At 47.9% G+C, this 11,592-nt stretch overlaps 1 protein-coding gene across 4 annotated transcripts in view; it reads right to left on the bottom strand.

Annotated features, from left to right (window-relative positions):
• The window catches only part of GPC3 (glypican 3), a 267,941-nt gene that overhangs the window by 48,336 nt on the left and 208,013 nt on the right, over nucleotides 1–11,592 (bottom strand). For all 4 annotated transcript variants that reach the window (XR_010590450.1, XM_008179013.4, XM_042851179.2 and 1 more), the window contains exon 7: nucleotides 962–1,118. Coding sequence is in view for 3 of the 4 variants with exons in the window: in XM_008179013.4 (XP_008177235.2) it covers nucleotides 962–1,118 (157 nt within the window). In the remaining variant the exon portion in view is untranslated. The remainder of the gene's footprint in view (nucleotides 1–961; nucleotides 1,119–11,592) is intronic.

Genomic DNA, 11,592 nt, shown 5'->3' with positions numbered 1-11,592 from the left:
GTGGTGGGGGTGGGGGGAGGAAGCAAAGCTGAAGCTCAAGGGCCTCTGCCCTGGGCAGGGGGCATGTAACCTTAGCCCTGGGTGGTGGGGCTTGGGCTTCAGACTTGCTGGGGCCCAAGGCCAACACCAGCTTTGGCAACCCCATTAAAATGGGGTTGTGATCCACTTTGGGGTCCTCCTTCTTTTCAATACTTTTACCAGACAGAAAAAAAATCCCACAGAGTCACGCGCTCCACGGGGTATTGGGAGCACAAGGGGTTAGGGGGAGGGTAGAGAACTGGATTTTGGTCACCACCTGTGCAGAACAACATTTAAAATCTCCCGTTGAACCCGACTCATACACTCCGGCCTTGAAAAAGGAGGCGCACCACTTCAAGGCAATGGCCTCGTCCCACACACAGTGGGCCGGATTCTCACTTACACTGAGGCCATCCTACACCTCCCAGGCTGTGTAAATGGTCTTGGGGGAGTAGTGGGGGGACAACGTACATAATATTGACATCTACTTGGTCCCTTTACACTGTCAGAGCAGTTTACACGGGCCTTAGTGTAGATGAGAATTAGCCCCAAACCCGCTTTCCCTTCACTAAGCGGCTACTGCACCTTTCCATGCTGTGGAATATACCACACACCTACAGGGCGATGAAATCAGCTACACATGGGTGTCCCCACAGAGGGGCCATGCAAACCACCTCCCATTTATAGACAGCCGAGGAGCAGCCAACTTCCCCAGAAAGCTTCCTCTCCTCTCAGGTCACTGGGTGGTTATTCTAGCCACCCTTGCTAGTGTCAGTGAGGCTTACATACAAAAATCTGCCACGGGTCTGCTGAAGAAAAGACTCCCGGGGCCGGATTCATCCCTAGCATCATTCCATTAAGTTCAGCGTTAATGGACCCTTGTGCCCAAGTACTAGGTAACGTTCAGAGCGGGAACGAAAACTCAAGTCATTATTCTCGTCACCTGCTAAGAACCGGAGCTGATTCTTAACCCTTAGTTCCCCATTTCCGGAGCCGCCGCTGCAGTCGTCTTCATCATCACAGTCTCCGCTTTCTGACTCATCCTCATCCGTGGTTTTGTCTGGAGCTTTTCGCCGGGATATTGACATTCCTTTCAACAGCTGAAAGACACAAGGTGGCACAGAACCATGGGAAAGCCCCCTTCACCACTGTCCCGCTTCGCAGGGCTTCCCCCATCCAGGTGTTGATTCATTCTTAACAGCAGAAATCGTACTTTAACAACCTCAACCCCTTCCATGCCCTTGGCTTGAGACATGCATGCCGGAGGAATGGGCCAGGCAGGAGGGAAAGTTAATTACTCATCAAGCCCAAGTGTCAGCTTGTTAAAGAGCTCAGGGATGTTCCTGTACACAATTGAGAGGAGACAACTGGCAAAAAAAGTTGCATTGAAGAATTTTGCCCTGAGGTTGCCCCCAACATGCCCCCTACACAGAGGAACTGGCCTAAGCCTGGCTACGTGCCACAAGGAGAATTCCCAAACAGGCTTTCTAACCCAGCTACAGATGGCCCCTTTGCTTGGTCAGAGAGGGGCTCAGGATGCAGCCCTGAGAGTGGGATTTGCAGAAAAGCACTCAGTACTGGTCCAACTCCAACCAAAATCAGCCAGACTCCCATTGACGTCAGTGGGAGCAGAGCTAGTGGCTTGGAACCCTAAGTTAACACTTGAAGCCGTCGATGGGTGTGGTGCATGCAAAGGCCTGAGAGATTGGACTCTCTGTCTTCTCAGCCTAATAAAGATCTCTAAGAAAATGCTGGTTGGAGAGAGAACTGCCCGACTCGGAAGTAACAAGTATGAAAAGAAAGGAGAGATCTTGCAGGATTTTTATCCTTGTGCGTCACCAGGCTGGAGACACATGGTGCCCCCCATATGTTATATAAACAAGCAAAAATAATAACCCAGATTTGCAGAAGTGCCGAGAACTCCAGTCAAAGTCCAGGGGATCAGCCTTTCAGAAAATCAGGCCCAACAACAATACTATTATAGCTAGGGAGAACTGTTTTAAGGATAACCTGGATGTCAGAATTCAACTGTCCAATAAAAGGCAGCCGTCCTACTTTAGAACCAAATCTCGTATTCAAAGAGGTCAGCAACAAAAGTCCTATCACCCTAGATCAGGGGCGGGCAAACTTTTTGGCCTGAGGGCCGCATTGGGTTTTGGAAATTGTATGGAGGGCCAGTTAGGGGAAGGGGGCGTGGCCCGGCCCCCCCATCCTATCCGGCCCCCCCATTTCTCACCCCCTGATGGCCCCCCCCCCCCGGACCCCTGCCCCATCCACCCCCACCCCGCTCCCTGTCCCCTGACCGCCCCCAGAACCCCCGCCCCTGACTGCCCCCCACTCCCCCATCAGGCCCCTGCCCCATCCAACCACCCCTTTTCCCTGACTGCCCCCCTTCCGCCCCATCCAACCCCCCCTCTTCCTTCCTGACTGCCTCGGGGATCCCTGCCCCCATTCAACTCCCCTGTTCCCTGCCCTCTGACTGCCCTGACCCCAATCCACACCCCCGCCCCCTGACCACCACCCCAAACACCCCTGCCCTCTATCCAACCCCCCTGCTCCCTGCCCCCTTACCGTGCTGCCTGGCGCACCAGTGGCTGGCGGCGCTACAGCTGCGCAGCACAGAGCACCGGGTCAGGCCGGGCTCTGCAGCTGCGCTGCCCCAGGAGCTCACAGCCCTGCCACCCAGAGCATCACGCCAGCGGTGGGGCGAGCTGAGGCTGCGGGGGAGGGGCTGGGGGCGAGCCTCCCGGGCAGGAGCTCAGGGGCTGGGCAGGAGGGTCCCGCAGGCTGTAGTTTGCCCACCTCTGCCCTAGGGTCAGGCTCTTATATCAGAGCCATGCAAAGTTAGTGGTGTGCACTGCTCCCGACGTGCAGTACGGGTGACATGAGCCAGAGAAGGAATGCAGCAAACCGGCAGGCTGGATGGGCAAATCAGCCAGCTCTTTGGCTATTTGGTAGAGGTTGCAAGGAAAAGGGGGCTGGAGCTTTAGGCTGGCTGTTCTGGTCACTCAATGCACCCAGGATTGTTAAGGGCCAGTGAGAAACTTTTGGCACTGTATAATTTCACTTGTCCAGAGAGAGGGTTTTGGCTATCCTGGGATACTAGAAAACCGCAATGACTCTAGCCTGGTTAAATGGCAGATCCTAGCACGTAAGGGTGAGATTTTCAGAGGCACGCAGCCTTGTGCTAAATCCCATCAAGAGAGCATGTTTTGTAAAAGTGACTGGCCAAGACAGAACCTGACATATATGGTAGAAATAATGCAGCAAAAGAACTTTTAATTCATCCAAAGTAACTGAAAGTCTCTTCAAGCAGTAAAATTGCCTAGATATCTTTGTGTAAAGCCTTAACCAGTGCTTAATTTGTAATGAAAGAAGTGCCGGGGCTCAAGCAATTTTTTTAGATTCATAACTGATGTAGCAAACGCAGAGGAGCTGGGACTGAACTGCCAAGCCCAGAGGTGCTGGGGCTTGTTCCCGACAAGCCCTGGTGCAAATTAAGCTCCGGCCTTAGCTAATCAGGATATGTTCCACAGCTAAAAACACTGAGTAAAATCAAATGTCTCTAATGAATGTAAGACTAAGATTACTATCAAACACATGCTTGGAAATTCTTGATCCTGTCCCGTTAGTCAGGGTGGAAGGAAACGGGCACATTTTGGGTTATTGGTTTCCTCCTGCTGATCTTTCCCATTTACTGTTTCTAAAATAACCAAACTATTCCATCATAAACAGATTTGTTTTGAAAAGTTTGAGTCAGCCCGTTCATATATGCAGAAAAATTCCATCTGTACCACTACATAGCTAAAAGCTTGAATTTAATCTCCTGACATTAAAAAAAAAAAAGTAACAGAGAAGATATTGCAAAATAGAAGCTTATTGCATACTTTAGAGGTTTAGTTAGTTTCATCTGTTGCAGTGATGTGCATACCTCTCAAGGCATTTTTAATATCTGGAATCCGGGTTATACTTTTAAACTATTAAGCTGGCGTTAGAAAACAGCTCCCAAAATATTTAGTTGCTGGAGTTTATACAACCTTAGAGGAATGTTTTCAGCGTCTGGCTTCACATGTCCACAGCAATGTAAACACATATGTTACTGTTTCTATTAGAGTTGCATAACCTAATGAAAAGCAAATGGTTCGGACTCAAATCCATTTCATTTTTGCATTTCATGCCACCCATATTTACATGTTGCACACATTTAATAACTACCAATATAAAAAATGTTTGCTTCACATATTTATAAATATGATGTATGGAAAATAGCTGTGAAATATTTTAGATATGTAGGAGTTGAAACAAAAAATTAAGGTGGACATTTTTGAACAATTAAATAGGCCGTTTGCTGGGGGCGTTGAGACTGCATTCTGAATGCCTAATACGAAAAGCACCTACAGATGGAACCCTGTGAAGTTCATAAACCTCTTTGCATTTATAGAAAGATGATCACCTGTCACAGCCAATGTCTGCGTGCTCTCTATTAAAGTACCAGCTATCTGGGTACACTCCCATATGGTAACACCAAAGAGAACTCCCACAGTAGATATACTTCCATCTGCTCCTTGGTTTCACACCATTGCTTTTCTTTCACAACAAACTCTCCTTCCCTTCCACTTTTTTCCTTTTTAATTTATACGGCTTTCAAAAGACTTCTACAAAAAGAATTCAAAGTGAATTCATAAATTACTGTGGAAAACGGAGAAGACTGAGTGGTCGGAATGGTATGACTTCATGTATCCTTTCAACAGCACCTACAGATCATCTTGTCACATACTTGAAGCCTGATCCAAAACACACTGAAGTCCAGAGGAGGGGGGAGAGAGGGGGCGTTTCCATTCACTTTAACAGACTGTGGCTTGGGCCCTCTATGGGCGTTCCCGAAGAACCTATTTTTCAGACGTTTGAACTCTTTCCCCGGAAAACTGCACGACCACTAAAATAATAGCAGTTGTGGCTATGGGCATAGCAGAGGGAAGATTTCACATGAGAGTATATTTGCTCATTTAAGGCCCTTACACCTTTATTTTGATTAATAAATTTTCCCCTCCAAACCAAGTCAAAAGTAATTATGGAAACAATTTAGGAGAAATCATGTTAAAAAGTAAACCACATAATAGCTCCTAATATTGGTCTCGTAGGTATATTACTGGCCTAGAGTATTCAGAGTGGCATGTTAATTTGTTGTGTACAGTCCATTCTCGGAGGTAGGTGAAATAACCTCACTTTGCAAGAGCAGAATTAGTATATTTATTATCAGGAGTTGGTGGCTGAGGTTCTGGGGTCTGCAATGTGCAGCAGGTCAGACCAGATGATCATGATGGTCCCTTATGGCCTTAAAGTCTATGTGTATGTGTAGTGGGGGGGCATGGCCTCCCTCCAAGACTGAGAGGAGAAATCTAGCTCCACCCCTTGGTGGGCGGAGTCAGACAAGCCACGCCCTTGCCAAAAGCAGAGGAGCGGGACAAGCCCTCAACCCAAGACGGAGCTCTGCTGTGCCGAGGACCCAAAGGAGGTGCCAGGACTGCCAACCGACCAGTATCCGGAGGAGCTACTGGGACTGACAATGGCAGTGTACCCCAGGGAGCTGGAGACACACTCACATGAGGTCACAGGAAGTAGCTCAGGGATACTAGAATTATTCTGGTTGTGTTACCAGAGTATAGGTCAGCGTGCTTCAGTGGGATCCCCATTGTTAGGGCCCTGGGGTGGGACGCTGTGGACTAGGGTGCACCCAGGTCCTCTTACCCCCTGCTGCCAGCCCCATCCCGGGGGTGGCAGCCTCCCCACCTCAGGGCCCTGAGACTGCATGTTGTTCTATCAACCTCTGAGGATCAGAGCCTTTACACCGCCTATTGCTCTGTCCTGCCCAGAGGGCCAGAATCCCTAGACTGCTAATTCCGGTGTTGAGCATTGCATCCATAGGCACAACACAGTGAGGGGGCGTGGCCTCTGCCCAAGACTGATGGAGAGGAACGGCCATGGACCACTACACTATTGGGTTAAAAACCCGCGGCACCAAGTCTGAGAGCCTGGGTCAGAGAGGCTGCACCAGGGGAATCTTTGCGCCCCCTGAAGCAGATTTCCCCCGGTGCAGCATGGCTGGAGGCTTAGTTGAGTAAGGCCTGTGGTCCAAGACAATTTCGATCAACTACACTCCATGGAGAGGGAGCACAGGCCAGCAAATCCTACTGAAGGCACAGAGCTACACTGCTGGGGCTCCATTCTGGGGCAGGGAGGACGACTCCATCCTTCCTGACCTCCCCAGAGAACCTGTGAACAGAGCTTGTTCCCTCATGCCATGCACGGGAGCCACAAGTCTGTCCCCGCGGAAGGACGGCAGGATCAGGCCCATGACGCAGTCACTAATGGGCCCTTACTCTCAAAACAGGATACTATGGGGAGGGGGGTGTCTTTCATTTGCGACACACAATGCTGCGAGGACGAAGCGAGGTACCAATCCTGCAGCTGCTCCAGACACCTATGCAACCACTCAGCTCTGCTCAAACGGAACAGCTTGCAGAGTCAGGGCCTAGACCAGAGTTTGCCACGCCCACTCCCAGGCAAAACGTTCTCCACGGGCACTCCTTTAGACTGGAGTTATAAAATACCAGAGCCTGGAGGAGAACACCAGAGACGTTTCTTTCATTACTGACTTGAAACGGTAAACGTCTGGGAAACTTTAAGGCAGAGAATTAAGCCCTTGGAGACGTTCAGTGTTAATAAGCTGTCCTAGGGAAGGAATGTAAAGATGAGATGATCTCAAGTGTGTGTTTTCAAATATTAAATTATGGAGGACTTCCTAAATAGCTGTCTTTTGCGGGGGGAGGAGGAAGTCTGCAGGAAACTAATAGCTTAATCTCTCTGGATTTACAGAGATAACATAACAGGAACTTTGCCAGAAATGCTGAGAGAGCCCTGACTTTGAATGCTGATATTCAAGGGGCCGTAAGTCTCGGCACTCGGGGCTCCAAATAATGAGGACGTATATCCCGTCTGCTCTTTGCACAATGGGGAGTTGGAAGGGGTGATGGGGTGACAGGGGAAAGAATGTGAAATGCGAGCAGAGTCCTGGATTCCTAGCAAGGTGCATGAAATCAGAGCCCTATCCTAGGGAAAAAGTTTGGGGTTACCATTTGCGAGGCTCACGTTAAATGCTGTCAGTTAACTCGGCTTAGCCATTCTTGCCTGAGAGGAACAAGGAGCGGATGCATTACAGTTTAACCACGAGGATGTAAAGATCTTAGTGCACCCAACCAGTGCTAATTTGTACGCTTGATGGGCTAGATCCTGATCTGAGGCCGTCAAATGGACACAGCATGGGCACGAGCCTGCCGAGTTCAGGCAAAACTTCTATTTCGTTTCATGGGAATAATTCATGAGCAAGCCCTCCGAGATATAGCCCTCCGAGATGTAGCTATGCTGATGGAAGTTCCCAGTGTAGACCAGCCCTTATTTTGCAGCAAACTGGGACGTAAATCTACCTTGCGCTAGCCTGCCGCAGGCCGAGGGCCCGGGTGGTCCTCACTGCCACCCACTGAAAGCTCCCTGGTGTGCTTTAATCGCCTCCTGTTTCCAAGCAGGGTAGATCAAAGCACACTCCAGGACTTTTAGCCTGCAGCAGCAGGCCCCACGGGGACACTTAGCGCACGGCAGGCTAGCACCCCTTTGACACAAACTGATTGTGGAGACAAGCCCTTAAGCAGCACGTGATTTAGTTGTTTTCAGTCCAAGCTAAGTTTTATTACTTGTATTACAGAGGAGCCACGGTCACAGACCAGACCCTGGGCTCCCAGGTGCTGTAAGGCACAGAACAAAAAATGCTCCCCGGTAGACGTTTCCACTAAAAACGCCATTGAAGAAGTATGGGTGGGGCTGGCATAAGCATTCAGTGTTCGCCTACCTCTGCTCACACTGAAGTCAGTGAAACACAAACCGACTTCTCTAGGAGCAGTGTGAGGCCAGCACTGAAAATCCCTTTGATAACGTACAGCTCCCATGTGAATACCGTTAGGTGCTTTGGCTTCTGCAAAAGTAGCATCCACAAGTCATTAAGTAACAATTACTACAGTCGACATGCTTTGTGGAGTTATATTTGGTGGACTGAACATAGTTTCTTCCTCTTTAAATAGCAACTAAACCTAAATGTTACCCTGCCATTAAAGCTAGTTCACGTCTTGTGGCTTCAAGTCTATGGTAAGAGGCAGAAAAATATACAGGGTAATGATCAGTAAAGTAGTATGTAACAATGAGCAAGTTTCAACTTAAGCACAATTTATCCAGCTGTAAGAGTTTACAGCCATATCCGATCACCTCTCTGCCAAACCATAATGACAAAAATACACCACAGTTCTATAATGCACCCAATCCAAAATATAGAACAAGTTGTGGGAATGTGTTTATACACACACATGTGTGTGTGTGTGAGGTATTTGTAAGGCACTTATCCCTTTGGTATTTAAGCACTGAATATATATAATATCATAGAATCATAGAAATATAGGGCTCAAAGGGACATCTAAAAGTCATGTCCAGCGCTCGGCGCTGAAGCAGGACCAAGTAAACCTAGACCAGCCCTGACAGGTGTTTGTTCAACCTGTTCTTAAAAACCTCCAGTGATGGGGATTCCTTAGGGTACGTCTACACTACCTGCCGGATTGGCAGGTAGTGATCGATCTATCGGGGATCGATTTATCGCGTGTAGTGTAGACGCGATAAATCGATCCCCAATCGCTCTCCCGTCGACTGCTGAACTCCAGCTCGGCGAGAGGCAGAAGCAAAGTCGACGGGGGAGCAGCGGCCGTCGATCCTGCGCCGCGAGGACGCAAAGTAAGTGATTCTAAGTCGATCTAAGATACGCAACTTCAGCTACGAGAATAGCGTAGCTGAAGTCGACGTATCTTAGATTCCCCCCCCCGCAGTGTAGACCAGGCCTTAGAGTCAGAAAGTTTTTCCTACCATCGAACCTAAATCTCCCTTGCTGCAGATTAAGCCCATTACTTCTTGTCCCATCTTCAGTGGGAATAGAGAACAACTGATTCCTGACCCCTTTAGAACAGCCCTTAATATATTTGAAGGCTGTTCTCAGATCCCCTTTAGCCTTCTTTTCTCAAGATTAAGCATGCCCTCATAGGTCAGGTTTTCTAAACCTTTTATCATTTTTGTTGCTCTCGTCTAGACTCTCTCCAATTTGTCCACATCTTTCCTCAAGTGTGGCATCCAGAACTGGACACTCCAGCTGAGGCCTCATGCGTGCCGAGCAGCGTGGGACAATTACCTCCTGCATCCTAATACAACACTCCTGTTAATACACCCCAGAATGATACTGTATTCGCCTTTTTTGCAGCTACATCGCACTGTTGACACCTATTTAATTTGTGATCCACTTCAGCACTACTACTGCCTCGCCAATTCGTCTCCATTTTGTAGTTATGCATTTGATTTTTCCTCCCTATGTGTCGTACTTTGCACATCTCTTCATTGAATTTCATTGTGTCGATTTCAGACCAATTCTCCAATTTGTCAAGGTCATTGTGAATGCTAATCCTGTCCTCCAAAGTGCGTGCCACCCTCGGAGTTTGCTGTCATCAACAAATTTTATAAGCATACTATATTCACACACACACACACACACACACACACACACACACACACACACACACACACACACACACACACACACAGTAACTGACAAAAGATAAACATCCCCAGCTGGTGAAAATCATCACAGCTCCATTACATTCAAAGGACCAATGCCAGTTTGCATCAGCTGAGAACATGTCCCATTTGTATCTTTCCGAGGAGGGGACAGGACACACATGAAGATTATTATCCAGTAGCTTTAAAGTTTGAACCTCTAAGGTCGACGTGGCTGAGAATGTTGGCCCACCTCAATTCAGATACCATCCCAAAGAGAAGATTTAAATACACCTCTACCCCCATATAACGTGACCCGATATAACACGAATTCGGACATAACGCGGTAAAGCAGTGCTCCGAGGGGGGCAGGGCTGCGCACTCCGGCGGATCAAAGCAAGTTCGTATAACGCGGTTTCCCCTATACCGCGGTAAGATTTTTTGGCTCCTGAGGACAGCGTTCTATCGGGGTAGAGGTGTATAAACAACCCTGTTTATGGCACTGTTCAGAATATGGCTTGTTTTGTGGTAACTTACTGCAGATAAGGCTGCCTGAGGCAGCAGTTCTCAAACTTCATTGCATCGCAACCCCCTTCTGACAACAAAAATTACTGCACGACCCCAGGAGGGGGGACCAAAAACTGAGCCCGCCCAAGCCCCACCGCTCTGGATGGGGGGGGTGTGTGTGCAAAGCCGAAGTTCGAGGTCTTCAGTCCCAGGTAGGGGGCCTGTAACCTGATGTAACCTGAGCCCTGCCGCCCTGGGTGGAGGGGCTTGGGATTCAGCCCCGGGCAGAGGGACTCCGGCTTCAGTCCCAGGCCCCAGCAAGTGTAACCCCAGCCTCAGTGACCCCATTAAAACAGGGTCGCGACAGTTTGAGAACTGTTGGTCTACGGCATTCCCGTTTGGTGTACATTATATACCGGCTTAATCGACAGATAATTCATAACTGCATAGTGACCAGGTTTACAGACAAAAACAGAAGGGGCAAATACACAACCGGAGTAATAACCCAGCTGGATTTGAACTGGCTACTGGTGAAAAGTTCTATTGCTCATCCTTCTTAATGAGTGCGTTATACAGAACCTTCCACCTTACCACCCACCCAAGACATCCTGCCCTTGCTGTTTTCTCTTCTAAATATAAGCACAGTAACAGTTCCGACACATTTTTAATATCTTTATAGCCCTTCAACAGAAATCTGCATTTCACTCCTTAAACTGTAGCCTAATTTGGCATTCTTATCTTAGACTCGAGATTCACAGCACTGCACACCACCCACTTCAGTTTACAATAACAAACACTGAAATCATGCCTACAAACCCAGATGACATATCAAAATTGAGCCAGAACTACCCTGCCCTTTTAAGCCAAAAACATTCATTGCAACATAATTTTAAAAAATAAAATATAAAACAAACTCAGCAGTGAAATGAATTGTTTATTAGGGTGAATACAGATGATTTCTGTCAAACGAAAAATTCCCTAAGGAGCCGAGGGAAGTTTGAATTCATATTTGTAAGTCTTCTGGTGAACATATCTGTCCTTTAATTTAGTTTGCATGACTGAAAGAATTTAATAAAAATGTTCCAAGAGTTTTGCTGAAATTCTTACCATATTTGTAGTAAGCCTTTGGAATATGATCAAACGCACACTGGAAAAGACTGAGATTGATCTCGCAGCTAAAATAATATTCAGAATTATCATGGAAATTTAATAATCAAATCTACACAATTGCAGAAACTGTCCTCGTTTTGGACTCTCCCTTCTGCTTCACTGTGCTGTCCCTGTGTCTCAAGGAAGGGCATACTAGGGATAAGTCACAGCAGTGGGGTTCAGGAGATGTAAGCACCCAAATGGTCAATAGCATCCATTCATTTTGGGTGGCTTCTTCTAGGCGACTCAAGGGTACCTTAAAATGATGAAACTACGATTCCT

This window comes from Chrysemys picta, chromosome 9, assembly GCF_011386835.1.
Source record: "Chrysemys picta bellii isolate R12L10 chromosome 9, ASM1138683v2, whole genome shotgun sequence".
NCBI lineage: Eukaryota > Metazoa > Chordata > Testudines > Emydidae > Chrysemys > Chrysemys picta.
This window is presented reverse-complemented; position numbering and strand designations above follow the sequence as displayed.